At 42.4% G+C, this 16,706-nt stretch overlaps 1 protein-coding gene and 1 long non-coding RNA gene across 3 annotated transcripts; one reads left to right on the plus strand and one right to left on the minus strand.

Moving 5' to 3' along the window:
• Positions 1 to 253: 253 nt before the first annotated feature.
• On the minus strand, positions 254 to 7,870 carry LOC311112872. The gene is made up of 8 exons (XR_014610926.1): positions 7,386 to 7,870; positions 7,143 to 7,295; positions 6,958 to 7,026; positions 6,770 to 6,865; positions 6,564 to 6,643; positions 6,079 to 6,232; positions 4,496 to 4,576; positions 254 to 359 (listed from the first exon to the last, which is right to left on the minus strand). It is a non-coding gene; the product is annotated as an uncharacterized lncRNA (long non-coding RNA).
• A 2,225-nt stretch (positions 7,871 to 10,095) lies between these two features.
• Positions 10,096 to 15,497, plus strand: LOC311112873 (uncharacterized protein). Of its 2 annotated transcripts, none has more exons than XM_084156010.1 (7): positions 10,096 to 10,877; positions 11,260 to 11,462; positions 12,968 to 13,069; positions 13,182 to 13,277; positions 14,478 to 14,588; positions 14,787 to 14,907; positions 15,022 to 15,497. In XM_084156010.1, the coding sequence occupies exons 5-7, from the start codon at positions 14,562 to 14,564 to the stop codon at positions 15,399 to 15,401; spliced, it is 528 nt and encodes a 175-aa protein (XP_084012136.1). In that variant the 5' UTR covers positions 10,096 to 10,877; positions 11,260 to 11,462; positions 12,968 to 13,069; positions 13,182 to 13,277; positions 14,478 to 14,561; the 3' UTR covers positions 15,402 to 15,497. The 2 variants fall into 2 exon arrangements, with proteins under 2 accessions (XP_084012136.1, XP_084012137.1); XM_084156011.1 differs by having other exon boundaries at positions 15,022 to 15,148.
• Positions 15,498 to 16,706: the final 1,209 nt, after the last annotated feature.

A 16,706-nucleotide genomic window follows, 5' to 3' on the forward strand; every position in this document is an offset into this window, starting at 1 on the left:
GTGGAAAAAGTACTCAATTGTCATACTTGAGTAAAAGTAAAGATACCTTAATAGAAAATGACTTGAGGGAAAGTCACCCAGTAAAATACTACTTGAGTAAAAGTCTAAAAGTATTTGGTTTTAAATATACTTAAGTATCAAAAGTAAAAGTATAAATCATTTCAAATTCCTTATATTAAGAAAACCAGCCAGCACAATTTTCTAGTTTTTAATTTTTTATTGACGATACCAGGGGCACACTCCAACACTCAGACATAATTTACAAACAAAGCATTTGTGTTTAGTGAGTCCGCCAGATCAGAGGCAGTAGGGATGACCAGGGATGTTCTCTTGATAAGTGTGTGAATTGGACCATTTTCCTGTCAAAATGTAACGAGTACTTTTGAGTGTCAGGGAAAATGTATGGTGTAAAAAGTACATTATTTTCTTTAGAAATTTAGTAAAGTAAAAGTTGGCAAAAATATATATTGTAAAGTACAGATACCCCAAAAAACTACATAAGTAGTACTTTAAATTATTTTTACTTAAGTACTTTACACCACTGCTTGAAGGGCATTCTAGAGCGTGCATTATTTCCCTATAATGCACAGTATATATCCACGGTAGAATTCAAGGGCTATAGTTCATTCTTACATGTTCTATGTTTGAGCTGCTTTTGAAAACAAAATTCTAATTGAAAACATTAGCATTGTTGAATTCGATTTTTATATTAGCAAGCTAGGACTGATGCTTTGGTTAGCTAAACTAGCAAGTCTGTTTGCTTACCAAGGCAACTATTGTTGCTATCTAGTCAACTTGATAGCTACTTCAGTGGATGTTGAACACATTTCTACCAGCAAATGTGTTAAATTATAGCCATGGTATAAAAGGAATAATCACCTTGGGGCTCTATGCTTTCTCTGGAAAATAATACAACTCCGTGGAAGGAGGCTAGTTCGTCCTGAGACACACCTTCCACGTTGTTCATTATTTTCCAGAGAGCGCATAGCCCCTTGTTGATTATCCCTTATTATTATTCAATATTTTGATGATGTTCAAAAAATGCTACCTATTCTATAATAACCCTTACGAAAAAAGATTGCAGTCAGAGTGCAGTATAACTGCAGTATGCTGAAAATACTGCATCAAATAAGTGTTTTTCACTGCAGTAATTTTGCAGTGTAACTGCAGTTACAGTGCAGTATAACTGCAGTTCAATTTCAGTACACTATTCTGCAATTACTGCTTCCAAAATACCAGTCAACTGCATTTACTGCACTTTTACTGCAGTTTCAAAACTGCAATCTTTTTTTGTATGGGAAAGTTTTTGCCCTAAGCATCTACAGGAATGGTTTGCTGGTGTTAAAAAACAAACAAATGAAAAACAAATATCCACATGACCTAACTTCACACGATAAAATCAAGGCAAGAAGCTAAAGAGAGGAAGTCATGATAAACTATTGAGATTTACCCCCGTTTTTCCAATAGGTGTCTGCCTCCCTCCAGTGGTTTACTTTACATGATACACCTTGTTGGGGGTCACATCAATTCATTGAGCAAAAGGCCAATGGGAGGCTCTGCTGCATACCACGTGACTCACATACCGCGCAAGAAATTGAGCGTGGTCAAAGATTATGGATAGCTATACTGATGAGATACATGCCTCTCAGCCTTACCAATGGGAGTCATTAGCTGTGTTTTTATACTCATACTAACCGTACTATTGAGACGTAAATTGAGTATGTAGTATGCTTATTGGTCATAGTATGGATAAAGTTAGAATGCCAAAAGTTCCCGGATGTCGTACTAAATTAGCCCAAATACGAAGTATACAAGCAGTGGACACTATTTCCGTTCGTTTAGGGCCCATAATGCAATTCTTCAGAAAATTGGCGTGGCTTCATAACGTTTTCAGATTTGAAGAAAATGGCGTAAAATATGTAGCCGAATTGAGCGGATACAAATGTATTGCTTTAACTAATGACAAATGTTAAGCAATGTAATAAAGTCATGACTTTTCAACACGTTAACTGACAATTTCTCAGCTACGCTATCCTTACGAACCGCATAGCATATCATTACAGCAGTATGTTAGCTAGCTTGCCAGTATATTAACTATATGCTAACTAACTACCCAACGTTTATTGACTTGCTTATTCACGTCATTCTTCGCTTAGGTAAGTGGTATAGTCGTTGTGCGTTCTCAATGGACATTGTTAATTCTGTCTACTCCGATTTCAGAACACTCTCGTCTGAGTGTGCCAGAGCGCAGAATACCTGATGGATTTACGAACGCTCAACACCCGTTGAATATGGCCGGTGTCAGTAAACGTCGGCAAAAAAGCACAATTACATTGTTGCCAGCAGCACAGTTAGTCACCAACGCAATGGATAACATGAAAACAGCCTGATCAGCTCTGCTAGGGCGAGTAAAATGGTTAGAGTGAGGCGTTCTCTCATTTGTGTCTGGAAGTAGCTAGCTAGTTAAGCTAGCCCAGTCAAAACTGTTCGCTGCTCTGGCACCCCAATGGTGGAACAAGCTCCCTCACGACGCCAGGACAGCGGAGTCACTCACCACCTTCCGGAGACATTTGAAACCCCATCTCTTTAAGGAATACCTGGGATAGGATAAAGTAATCCTTCTACCCCCCCAGCCCCAGCCCCAGCCCCCCCCCCACAAAAAAAATACATATTGTAAAGTGGTTATCCCACTGGCTATAGGGTGAATGCACCAATTTGTAAGTCGCTCTGGATAAGAGCGTCTGCTAAATGACGTAAATGTAGTTAGCTTGGGTGCTTGACTGCCGTTGTGAGGTCAGAACGTTCTGATCAGCCCTACACTCCTCGGAACGCTCCTAGAGCTCTGAATTTACAAACAGACAATCTGACAACGCTCTGAATTTAAGAGCGCACTCTGGCACTCCAGATTGAATTTACGAACTCACCCTAAATCGTAAAATGTCTAGCTAGTAATTTGTTACGCTAGCAAGAGGTTGCATAGCAACAGCATCAACTTCCGGTAGACAGGTGAATCGCTAGGACGCTCAACTGAAAGGATACCGTTCGTTTACAGTATACTAAAATGAACTTATAGTACATACAGTATGGGTATTCGAACACAGCTATTGTCCACAAAGTGGCATGGCGGGCTGTCTAGCTCCCGCCTATCCTTTCTTTGGATTGGTGGATACATCTCATTCTTGTAATCCTTTTTTGAATATTTGATGAGGGTTGTTGACGTCTACCGCCTGTATTCAATGGAGAGAGCTGCTATGCTACTAGCCTCATACCATATGAACTCCGATAGTGTTTTTTCTGAATGTCACGTGTCCTACTTATATCAGTACACTCATAACTTACGCATTACGAAACATATATTTGATCAATAAACCTCACGTAGAAAATAAACCATACATTTTGTTGTTTACCAAATTCGACACTTATTGACCTCAATACAAAAACTCCTTGCCTGGTGGGCGAAACAACGCCGCCTGCTGCTGGAGGGAGACATATTTTCTGCCGAGTTGGGCCTCTGTAGTTGACCGGTCCTAATAATAATAATAATAATAAGCCATTTAGCAGACGCTTTTATCCAAAGCGACTTACAGTCGTGAGTGCATACATTTTTGTGTATGGGTGGTCCCGGGGATCGAACCCACTACCTTGGCGTTACAAGCGCCGTGCTCTACCAGCTGAGCTACAGAGGTCCTCTGGCGTGGTGAAGAAAAACCGCAGACTCGTTTCAAAACATTTCTGGTAGCAGACAAAAAAGTACTTAGCTAGTTAAATGGTTGTGACAAGTTAAGTTTAGTAGTTCAGAAAATAGTAAAAACCTATCTTAGGGCGAAATATTGTTTACTAGTGAGGCAAGCTTTACATTATGTTTTGTTGGCAATGCATCGCTAGCTAGCTAACATTTAAAACCACTTTTTGCCGCGGTGCAACACCTGCTAACAAATTGGAAAGTTGCCCGAAGTGAGTGGGGAAATGGACCCTACGTTAACATTTTCAGGTTTGTTGAATTGTTATGTTCATGCTTTTTGTTGTTTAACGTCGTACAAGCATGACACTGCCACTTCTTTGGTAAGGACAACCAGTCCATGGCTGCGTTTAGATAGGCAGCCCAATTCTGATATTTAACTAATTGGTCTTTTGACCAATCAGTTCAGCTCTAAAAAAAAAGTTCTGAGGTGAAAAGATCTGATTAAATTTGTCAATTAGTTGAAAAAATATCAGAATTGGGCGGGATCATGTAAAAATCTTCCCAGCATGAAATAGTTCCCAATCGTTCTGATTATTGTGACGTCATATTGCGGATGTTTTTCTCACCAAGTTTGCCAAATAAACTAATATAAAACCTAGGTTTTAGCCAAAGTATAGACAACTGTTTCACATCTCCACTAGTTACCCTGACAATGTTCAAATATGTTATTTTGATAACCAAATGTATTGAGCTAGATATCTGCCATTCCGTAATACACTAGCTAGCACAACTAGCTAATTTAACTTTACTCACCGTCTCTCACGTTACCCAAAACCAACAGGAACGTGGTAGCCTCTGCTGGAGCAATCCTTGTGTCGAAAATAAATGGCAGCACTGCAAATAAATATAATGCTAATTAGCCATGTTCGGGGAACAGTGTTGTACTTTTATTCCTAATAATACTGCTGCAGATGGAAGTTTGACAATTGCTCTAGAAGGTTTGAGGACTCTTAATGGTAAAATGAAAGATCATTCTGGGGTTGATACCTCTATGTGGGATTCCTGGATGGATGTTTTTGGTAAATATAAAACCCTTATTTCATCTGTATTGATTTCTATTGCTGTTTTTGTATCAATTCTTACATTGTGTGGATGTTGTTGTATTCCCTGTGCCCGCACTTTGATTAACCGTATAATAACCACTGCTATTGCACCAATTCACAATGACCAAGCCCAGATGTATCCGCTTTTGGGAACTAATGATTTGGAACTGGCCGATTTTGAAAGTGACTATCCTCCCTTATGTAATGTTAAAGGTGGACCTCTTGATTGTCCTTTTGGGAATCCTGAATGTCTGTATGGTGTTGTCCCTGGGGGTGGATGGGCCTGTCATTATTACAAACCTGAACAGCGACAATTGGAGGTTAGCGATTTCGAAGATTAACTCTGATTGTTGTAGTCACTCACTAGAGGGGGACTAACATTGTTTAATTAAATGGCCATATAATTAGTATGCTAGAGGGGGATGGTTGAATGTTTTTTTTTTTTTTTTTTACCATTGCATTATGCGTTATCATGTTTTGTTTTCTTTTCTGCATTATTGTTTTTCTTTTAAGACTGATTCAACTATGCTTCATGCCACCATAATTAATGGATCACGTCTGGGAGACGTGAAGAGGGGGATTTGTCGTAGTAAATATAATTGGTTATAGATTGGTCTGACTAAAATGTTGTGCAAAGACCCATTTGGAGCTTGTTTTCAATAAATGCTGTTCCTATGCAAGAACAATGGACAGAGGACCATATCTTGTCACCAGGTGGCCAAGGACAACACCCACGCCACAGGCCACAATCACTTGCTGCTCCCCACGAGTTTCCCTTGAGACACACACACACACACACACACACACACATCTCACTGTGGACGCACACTCATTCTCATGCCTCACGAGTTCTTTGACACACACAGACATTTCTCTGTGGACGCACACACAAACTCCACTTCCTTCTACTGGTCGGGTGCCAAGGGCAGAGGACTCTGCCGTGCACCAATGGGGCTTCTACTCTGGACAGAGCAGACCCGCCTCCTACGCCTCGGGAACCAATCAAGGGACTAGAAGAAGGACCCCTTCCTTATTGTTACATTGTATAAAATAATGCTGTAACTCTGTTTATCCATCCTTTCTCAACTGTCTCCTTAAGAGGCAATTGGTTGGGTCCATGCATGTAGCTTGAGCAGTACCAGCTATCTCTGTTTTAATAAACTGCCTTTTTGCTTAAGCAAATTCCTCTCTGTCTAGCATCGTTGGTTTTGTACTTCCTCTCCTAATTATGGTTTCACCAACAGTGGTAAAGCCAAATCAACTGTCAACACTACTACCAAATACTTGAGTTACCTGTGGAACGGAAGACTGGACTGCGTTGTGAGTGTCTTACAAGTTTGTCTCTAGAGGTACCTCAGCAATTCCAGATCCTCTGATCCATTGCCTTGGCGGGAGCCCTTTGAGTCGTACACTCAGATCTGCTTGGACTCGCCTCGCCATCAAAGACCTGTCAAATATATTAAATACATGCATATCTCATGAGACCTGCATTCCAGGTGACTACCTCATGAAGCTGGTTGAGAGAATGCTAAGCTTGTGCAAAGCGGTCATCAAGGCAAAGGGGGGCTATTTGAAGAATCTCATAAAATATATATTTTGATTTGTTTAACACTTTTTTTTTTTGTTACTACATGATTCCATATGTGTTATTTCATAGTTTTGAGGTCTTCACTATTATTCTACAATGTAGAAAATAGTTGTAAAAAATAAAAACCCTTAAATGAGTAGGTGTGTCCAAACTTTTGACTGGTACTGTATATCATTAAGTGGACACGCACCAAAGGATGTAATGGTCCCCTTTCTCAGGATCAGCTCCCACACACAGAGGAAGAAGGACCTTGCTGTTTGTCTGAACATCCTGTTTGGGTTTAGAGTTTAAGAATTTAAATACCTTCACAAATAAATTACTAAATATGAATCAGGAGAGTGCAGTCATTTCAAAAGGTGGTAAAGTAATTCAGTTAAGTCAGTCTGCATTTCATACCTTCAGGTAACAAGAAAGGACACGTTCATGGATATGTCTGCTGTTAGTCCATCTGCGCAACCAGGATATGAATACACATAGGGGAAGTGCTTTCACCTATTGAAAGAAATCGTTACACTGTATGAGGGGAGATGTTTGCGTTAGACATTACATTAATTACTACACTTCTAATACATTTGTATACTCACATACTTCGTCTCCGTTTCTGCTACTTGCTCCGCTTCTGCTACTAGCTGGGATAACCTTGTGTCTATAGACTGTAGATAATTAGAAGACAGTGAGCATCAAAATGTGAAACCAAGACAGTGATACTAGTGTTACTGTAAAACTGCTACATGTTGAGCAAGATATCACGTATTACAATTGTACTCACACCCTCAGACACCCAAGGGAAACTCCTCTTTGTCGGCCAGAGTCTCTTGAAGTCCTCCAGAGTGGTAAGTGCATTTCCGATTCTGAGGATTATACTCTGCTCATTGGTTTCCTCTTTATAGATCCTGCCTCTATAGATCCTGGAAAGGGCGCGCTGGAGATAAAAACCAAACAGCAAAATTATAAAATATTATCCCAGGAAAGGGTTCACATGATTTAAACTTAAACTATTTTACTTCTTTACCTTGCCGATATCTGAAATCAGAATCTGAAACTCCTCCGTCGAGAATCTGGTCAGTCCTGTTGTTATTATTTCAAAGTTGATTAGAGTTCTAGCAACTTTAAATAATTTCTCTATTGAATACATCATTTCAAAAACAAAAACACGAGAACTTGTTGCAGGTGCATGGGAACAATGTGATAACTTCAAAATAAAGAAACCCACACAGCTCTTGCTAGTATCGCTTGAATAAAAATAAGTGATATAAGGCATATCATACCGTTGTCAGTTGTGCCACTTCCCTCAACTACAACCTGATCTGCAGTCTGATCTGTCTCTGCCTCACTCTGACTGTTAGCACTGTAGCCAGGGTTGTCTGAAATCTGTCAACCATATTAGAACATATACAGTGCATTCGGAAAGTATTCAGATAACTTCACTCTTAACACATTTTGTTATGTTACAGCCTTATTCTAAAATTGATTTTTTTTAAATCCCCCTCATCAATATACACAATACCCCATAATGACAAAGTGAAAACAGGTTTTTAGAAATGTTTGCAAATGTATTGAAAATAAAAAAACAGAAATACCTAATGTACATAAGTATTCAGACCCTTTGCTATGAAACTCCTTTGCTATGAAACTTGAGCTCAGGTGCATCCTGTTTCCATTGATCATCCTTGATGTTTCTACAACTTGATTGGAGTCCACCTGTGGTAAATTCAATTGATTGGACATGATTTGGGATGGCTCACACACACCTGTCTATATAAGGTCCCACAGTTGACAGTGTAAGTCAGAGCAAAAACCAAGCCATGAGGTCGACGGAATAGTCTGTAGAGCTCCGAGACGAGGTAGAGCTCCGAGACGAGGCACAGATCTGGGGAAGGGTACCAACAAATTTCTGCAGCATTGAAGGTCCCCAAGAACACAGTGGCCTCCGTCATTCTTAAATGGAAGAGGTTTGGAACCACCAAGACTCTTCCTAGAGCTTGGCTGCCAGACCAAACTGAGCAACATGGGGAGAAGGGCCTTGGTAAGGGAGGTGACCAAGAACCTGAACAAGATTCTCTGGTCTGATGAAACCAAGATTGAACTAATTTGGGGTTGTTTATTCTGCCGAAGCTTAAATTTAAAATAGGATCATGTAGAAGGGAAATCACCACAAGATGAAGTCACCATAAAGTAAAGTTCAGTCTAAATCACAAACAAGTGAAATAAATCCGTTATTAAAGTGCATAAAACAATCCGAGTACGAAGTGAAATGCATAACCGGTAGTGGCTCTGCGTTAAACACGCTGTCCACGTGATACCCTAACCCCACATGGAACAGTAGATCCTCATCTCACCCAAACAGCAGCTTCAAATAATGTTATCATCAACTCCACAACGTGGTTCTGAGAGCACTGGTATTCAGCTAGCAAGAAGCTAACATCCTCATGTCAATCTAAAGTAATGTTGGACCCACAATGGATTTCAACAGCTCTCCAGTGTAATTGCTTGCACTCACTATTACACACTGCGCATGCACCATCCCATAACCACTTGCACACCTCATTTATGGATCTCTTAAAGGGACAGTGCCATCTATGCGCTTTTACCACCTGGCTACACCAAGATTGAACACTTTGGCCTGAGTGCCAAGCGTCAAATCTGGAGGAAACCAGGCACCGCTCATCACCTGGCCAATACCATCCCTACAGTGAAGCATGGTGGTGGCAGCATCATGCTGTGGGGATGTTTTTCAGCGGCAAGGACTGGGAGACTAGTCGGGAAAGATGAACGGAGCAAAGTACAGAGCGATCCTTGATGAAAACATGCTCCAGAGCACTCAGGACCTCAGACTGGGGTGATGGTTCACCTTCCAACAGGACAACGACCCTAAGCACACAGCCAAGACAACGCAGGAGTGGCTTTGGGACAAGTCTCTGAATGTGCTTGAGTGACCCAGCCAGAGCCCGGACTTGAACCCGATCGAACATCTCTGAAAATAGCTGTGCAGCGACGCTCCCCATCCAACCTGACAGAGCTTGAGAGGATCTGCAGAGAAGAATGGGAGAAACTCCCCAAATACAGGTGTGCCAAGCTTGTAGTGTCATACCCAAGAAGACTTGAAGCTGTAATCGCTGCCAAGGTGCTTCAACAAAGTACTGAGTAAAGGGTCTGAATACTTATGTAAATGTAATATTTCCATTTTTTGTGTAGATTGATGAGAGAAAAAAAACGATTTAATGAATTTGAGGCTGTACCGTAACAAAATGTGGAAAAGGTGAAGGGGTCTGAATACTTTACGAATGCACTGTATTCTACCTTTTGTACTGTAAAGGATCAACCCTAAACTGTCCCTAATGCTTAAAAAATAACTAAAGAAAACATATGAATAACAACTTTTATATCTACTTAAAGTGGGCAGACACTTTCGGGAAAGCAGGGACTCTTCGACTGTATGGCTTCAGGTCACCAACATTTGTCTTCTGAATGCCCCGCTCATTTTCCAGAGTAGCAACACCTTTTTCAGAGACCTCTTTTATAATGAAATGGCCCCTCTCTTGGCATCTTGCATTGTGACACGCTTCAGGATTTCGTCTCTATCCTTTATCACAAAGGACCTCCCACGTTTCCTATTTTTTGACTCGTATTGGATCTTCTGCTTTGCCAGGGCCTTCTGAATGTTTGCCAAAACCTCTGCATGTAGGGCTGTAACCGTCTCAATCTTCTCTTCCATGTCCTTAGCTGGATCTCCGATGACAATGTCATCGCCCATGGGACATGCATTCAGTGCCTCTGGCATATTTGGGTGCCAGTGAAAAAGCACAAAGTACGGAGAGTGCTTTGTGGATGCCTGTGATGAAGTGTTGATGGCGTAAGCAACACCCTTCAAATGGAGATCCCATTCTTCCGGATGGTCTTCACAGTATTTCGCCAGAGTCCTTTTGACGGTTTGGTTCGTCCTCTCGTCTTGTCCATTTGTCTGAGGATAGTAGGCAGACGAGACACAGTGTTCGATTCCAAACTTCTCAAAGATGGTTCTGTTGAGCTGAAAAACAAAAAGTGACAAACATAGCACTTGCATAGTTGTGATTCGAAAGTGTTAGACTTTTCATGACCAATGTTTGACAGTGACAGTAACACTACGTACATCGTTTGCAAACTCCCCTCCCCGGTCAGTGATGATTTTGTCAACAAGTCCAAAATCAAGAAGTTTGTTGGTGACTATCGAAGCGATCTCTGGTCCCGATTTGCCTTCCAAGGGTTCAGCAATCACCCATTTGCGGAAGAGGTCAGTCATGGTAAGGGCATACCGGTTACCAGCTGCGGTTTTCTCCTCAAAAGGACCTATGAGATCGATGCCCATGACGGACCATGCCTGTCTAACTTCGATAAGATGCATCACAGGGGCCAGCATTTTCTTGTTATCGTAGAGTTAACACTCTGGGCACTCCTCAACCTTATAGAATGAGAAAATAGTTTCCCCAAGTGAGTGGGGAAATGGACCCTACATCAACATTTTCAGGTTTGTTGAATTGTGTTAATGATTTTCATTGTAATGTTAACAAGCCTGACACTGCTACTTTGGTAAGCTAAGGGCTGGGGAAATACAAATAGCTAGCTAAAGAGCTAATGGGTGCAAGGACTGGCAGTCCATGGCTGCGTTTAGACAGGCAGCCCAATTCTGATCTTTTTTCACTAATTGGTGTTTTGACCAGTCATATCAGCTCTGAAAAAGATCTGATGTGATTGGTCAAAAGACCAGAATTGGGCTACCTGTCTCTAAATGCTGCTCATGAGACTGACATTTCAAACATATAGAATAATTGTTTACAAAGACTCAAATGCCACACAAAAACAGTGGAGTGTACTGACATGAACTGTCTAACTTCCTCCTCTGGTGACAGGTCCCCATCTCCCTCTATCCTCCCTACGTCTCCTGGTGCCACCACTACGTCTGATGTCTGCATCCATGTGGCAAGTGGCTTAGCAGCGTAACGTGATGCAGTATGGGAAGCTGGAGGAGTTTGTGACTCTGGTGACAGAGATGGTTCCGGAGCTCCTGACGTTCAGGCAAAGGGTCCAACTCATCCTGGGACTGAGAGTGAGGGTGAGACAGGTGGAAGTGTTGAGGGTTGGGAATGGTGTAGGGTTGGGGAAATAATTTGAGAAATGTCTACCACTAAAGTATAATGTGGGCCATTTGGTGAGATTCAGACCTTTGTTCACCCCAAGCCCCTGGATGTCACAGTTATCATTTACACTCATTATCAGTTACATATTTGACTCAGTATCTGGTGTGACTACGATTTGCCTCATGCAGCGCCACATCTCCTTCGCATAGAGTTGATCAGGCTGTTGACTGTTGTGGAATGTTGTCCCGCTCCTCTTCAATGGCTGTACGAAGTTGCTGGATATTGTCGGGAACTGGAACACGCTGTCGTACACGTCGATCTAGAGCATCCCAAACAGGCTCAATAGGTGACATGTCTGGTGAGTATGCAGACCATGGAAGAACTGGGACATTTTCAGCTTCCAGGAATTGTGTACTGATCCTTACGACATGTGGCCGTGCATTATCATGCTGAAACATGAGGGTGATGGCGGTGGATGAATGACACAACAATGGGCCTCAGGATCTCGTCATGGTATCTCTGTGCATTCAAATTGCCATCGATAAAATGCAATTGTGTTCTTTGTCCATAGCTTATGCCTGCTCATACCATATCTCCACCGCCACCATGGGGCACTCTGTTCACAACATTGACATCAGCAAAACGCTCTCCCACACAACGCCATTCCCGCTGTCTGCCATCTGCCCGGTACAGTTGAAACTGGGATTAATCCGTGAAGAGCACAATTCTCCAGCGTGCCAGTGGCCATCGAAGGTGAGTGTTTGCACACTGAAGTCGGGTATGATGCCGAACTGCAGTCAGGTCAAGACCCTGGTGAGGATGCAGAGCACACATATGAGCTTCCCTAAGACTCTTTCTGACAGTTAGTGCAGAAATGCTTTGGTTGTGCAAACCCACAGTTTCATCAGCTGTCCGGGTGACTGGGCTCAGACGATCCCGCGGGTGAAGAAGCCAGATATGGAGGTCCTGGGCTGGCGTGGTTATACGTGGTCTGCGGTTATGAGACCGGTTGTACGTACTGCAAAACTCTCTAAAATGACTTCAGAGGCGGCTTATGGTAGAGAGATGAACATTCCATTTTCTGGCAACAGCTCTGGTGGACATTTCTGCAATCAGCATGCCAATTGCACGCTCCCTCAACTTGAGACATCTGTGGCATTGTGTTGTGTGACAAAACAGCACATTTTGGTGGCCTTTTATTTTCCCAGCACAAGGTGCACCTTTTGTAATGATCATGCTGTTTAATCAGCTTCTTGATATGCACACCTGTCAGGTGGATGGATTATCATGGCAAAGGAGAAATGCTCACTAACAGGATATAAACACATTTGAGAAAAATAAGCTTTTTGTGCGTTTGGAAAATTTGTGGGATCTTTTATTTCTGCTCATGAAACATGGGACCAACACTTTACATGTTGCGTTTATTTTTGTTCAGTAATAATTTGTTCATAGCTACAACAGTATACGCCTCCTGTTTCAGCTGGTTCTTGAATTGTGTCGTGGTGTGGAGTCTAACCCAGCTGGCTACAAAACAACCCAGCCCCACCTGGACAGAATCCATTCATGCACAACACGTAAAGGGGTAAGTAACCTGTATGTGTAACACACATCAGTCTGTTAATGGCAAGTCTGCTTTACCTAGTTCTCATTGTAGTTGTTTACAGTTGTTTTGTGTGTGTGATTTACATATTCAGAGCAAAGACAAAGAAGTGGAGGCCTCAAAGGATAACTTTGTGGAGCTGGTCCAAACTCTGCTAGACGACGCAACGAAGAGGGAACACTTTTTTCAGGTGAGATAATATCTAACATCTAGATGCTATGAATCCCACCTTCAAAGGACTAGAACAGGGATGGCCAACTCAATTATAATTTTTTGTCAACTCAGTCGGGGTTTCAACTTACTGTTGCGAGTTAGAATAGTAGAATACACGAGGTGCAATTTCGAAATTGGTTTGTTCAATAACAGTTTTTGTCTTACGTCAGTCACTGATAGTCACTCAATTAGCCCATGTCGGCCCCCGAGTGGCGCAGTGGTTTAAGGCACTGCAGTGCTTGAGGCATCACTACAGATCCGGATTCAATCCCTGGCTGTGTCGCAGCCGGCCGCGACTGGGAGACCCATGAGGCGACGCACAGCGTCGTCCGGATTAGGGTAGAGTTTGGTCGGCCGGGATGTCCTTGTCCTATCGCGCTCTAGCGACTCCTGTGGTGGGCTGTGCGCATGCATGCTGACAGTCGCCAGTTGTACTGTGTTTCCTCCGCACACATTGGTGCGGCTGGCTTCCGGGTTAAGCGAGCAGTGTGTCAAGAAGCAGTGCGGCTTGGCAGGGTCGTGTTGCGGTGGACGCATGGCTCTCGACCTTCGCCTCTCCCGAGTCCATACGGGAGTTGCAGCGATGGGACAAGACTGTAACTACCAATTGGATATCATGAAAAAGGGGTAAAACTAAAAAATATAATAATAACAATTTGCCCATTTCAGTTAAAATTTTTAGATTGATAAATGAGTCTAGCGGCCAGCTATCTAAACTTGGTAATAATGGTTGAATTACCAGCTGGGGGGCCCCCATTGATTGTGTTAGTCAGTCTCACTCAGATATCATATTAAAAACTGCAAACATTTCTCTCCACCCTATGACAAAATGTGTAGAATTGCAGCAAACTTGCTTTAAAACTGCAACATTTTCTTAATGCTCCATGGCAAAATGTGTAGAATTGCACAAAATTTCATCTAAAACAAAATGTTTCTCCCTTCTGTCAAGAGGGGGGCTGCTAAAATGTGGTGGTGGGGAGGTATGCACATATGGGGACGCAGACTCGCGAGCAACTGCGGCCCCTGATGAGTTCAGATTTTTTGTGGCCCCCACCCCCATTAAAGTTGCCCATCCCTAGACTATAATGACCTCAAGGTGAATATTGAACATGATTAAATTACTACATATGCCTTGGCTAAAACCACATGACTCTCCCTTTCCTTCTCTGTGTTGAAGGAGGTGTTCCCTGTGCAGTACAGCACTAGGTAGGACACAGCACTGCAGATACTGGTGTGGCAGTTCTTCAACAGACTGGAGGAGATGCTGCCAGTGCCCAGCTTTACACAGGTACCATCTCCATCCTATTAGATCATCTAATGTTGACATTCATTTGTAAGACTTGCTTGAAATGTAGGATTTTTAAAAATGTTTAAATGACCTCCTGCCATGAATGAATAAACATCAATACGTGTCAATGGGGTAGGGTCTAGGGGTCATGTGGGATTGGACTGTGCTTTTCTCTGTTCTGCTTATTCTCTCCCTCAGACAGCATCCATTCTCAAACTGACCCCTGCTGACCTGGAGGAGTGTCAGCATTCTGTCTCTGACCCTGAGCATCTGAAGACACTGCTGCAGCATCATAGAAATCTGGGGCACCTAAAAAAAGGTTAGGATCCCTCAGGTGATCTATTTGAACTTGTGTTAACCTCTGGGGTCAATGCTTGTGGGGGATTCTCCTGAAAGAGAATTTGGAGTTATTTGGATTCTCTCTCTTTTCAAGATCTTTTCTTCTATGACTCTGATACCATCCTGTCCACGTTGTCCCTCCTCGCTCCCTCACTGAAGTCTGAACAGACCAAAAGAGGCAGAGAAAAAGGCATGGTGAAGAACGAGAGCGATGTGAGGAGAAACAGAGAGAAGGAAAAGCCTAAAGGGCTGAAAGAACAGGAGAGTGGCGAGGAGAGACAGCAAGAAGTCAGTGGGGAGGACGAAGATGCCAATGAGGAAAGTGATGAGGGCACTGAAAGACTGGAAGAGGCTGGGGAATCCTCTGGGAACTCAGGGCAGCAGAAACAGCCATCATTAGTGGCCATCAATGGTAAGGAAATTCAGGGTGGAATACATTGCATACATCCATACACTGGCAAACTGAGTTGGTGAAGTTTGATTACTTTTTCCAGTAGCAGAGTCTGGTTGTTAGTGAAACGTATTTTAACATAAGAACACTTTGTTGTTGTTGAATTTGAATGTAGTTTAGATCAATTTAGTGCACAGATTTTATTATTGCACAACCTGCATGGACTTTCAATTTTTAAAAAATATTTATTATCGCCTCATCAGCTACTGAAGGCAATCTGAAATGGGGTGAACTCAGTGGCCCTTATTTATTTTTGAACCCACCTCCCCCCTCACTTTTGGAAGTAATAAACTATTTTTGTTTAAACACATTTTTTCCTTTATTATTAAATGTTTATTTTTGGTTATATATATATATATATATATATATATACACACACACACAGTGGGGAGAACAAGTATTTGATACACTGCCGATTTTGCAGGTTTTCCTACTTACAAAGCATGTAGAGGTCTGTAATTTTTATCATAGGTACACTTCAACTGTGAGAGATGGAATCTAAAACAAAAATCTAGAAAATCACATTGTATGATTTTTAAGTAATTAATTTGCATTTTATTGCATGACATAAGTATTTGATACATCAGAAAAGCAGAACTTAATATTTGGTACAGAAACCTTTGTTTGCAATTACAGAGATCATACGTTTCCTGTAGGTCTTGACCAGGTTTGCACACACTGCAGCAGGGATTTTGGCCCACTCCTCCATACAGACCTTCTCCAGATCCTTCAGGTTTCGGGGCTGTCGCTGGGCAATACGGACTTTCAGCTCCCTCGAAAGATTTTCTATTGGGTTCAGGTCTGGAGACTGGCTAGGCCACTCCAGGACCTTGAGATGCTTCTTACGGAGCCACTCCTTAGTTGCCCTGGCTGTGTGTTTCAGGTCGTTGTCATGCTTGGAAGACCCAGCCACGACCCATCTTCAATGCTCTTACTAAGGGAAGGAGGTTGTTGGCCAAGATCTCGCGATACATGGCCCCATCCATCCTCCCCTCAATACGGTGTAGTCGTCCTGTCCCCTTTGCAGAAAAGCATCCCCAAAGAATGATGTTTCCACCTCCATGCTTCACGGTTGGGATGGTGTTCTTGGGGTTGTACTCATCCTTCTTCTTCCTCCAAACACGGCGAGTAGAGTTTAGACCAAAAAGCTCAATTTTTGTCTCATCAGACCACATGACCTTCTCCCATTCCTCCTCTGGATCATCCAGATGGTCATTAGCAAACTTCAGATGGGCCTGGACATGCGCTGGTTTGAGCAGGGGGACCTTGTGTGCGCTGCAGGATTTTAATCCATGACGGCGTAGTGTGTTACTAATGGTTTTCTTTCA

This window comes from Coregonus lavaretus (genome assembly GCF_964263955.1).
Source record: "Coregonus lavaretus genome assembly, chromosome: 39".
Classification (NCBI taxonomy): Eukaryota; Metazoa; Chordata; class Actinopteri; order Salmoniformes; family Salmonidae; genus Coregonus; species Coregonus lavaretus.

Excerpts from the sequence above, each read along its gene's own strand:
- LOC311112873 (XM_084156010.1), top strand. The coding sequence starts at position 14,562 with ATGCTGCCAGTGCCCAGCTTTACACAG. Across the intron at positions 14,589-14,786 it reads CAGTGCCCAGCTTTACACAG|ACAGCATCCATTCTCAAACT; the intron begins GTACCATCTCCA and ends TCTCTCCCTCAG. Across the intron at positions 14,908-15,021 it reads TCTGGGGCACCTAAAAAAAG|ATCTTTTCTTCTATGACTCT; the intron begins GTTAGGATCCCT and ends TCTCTTTTCAAG.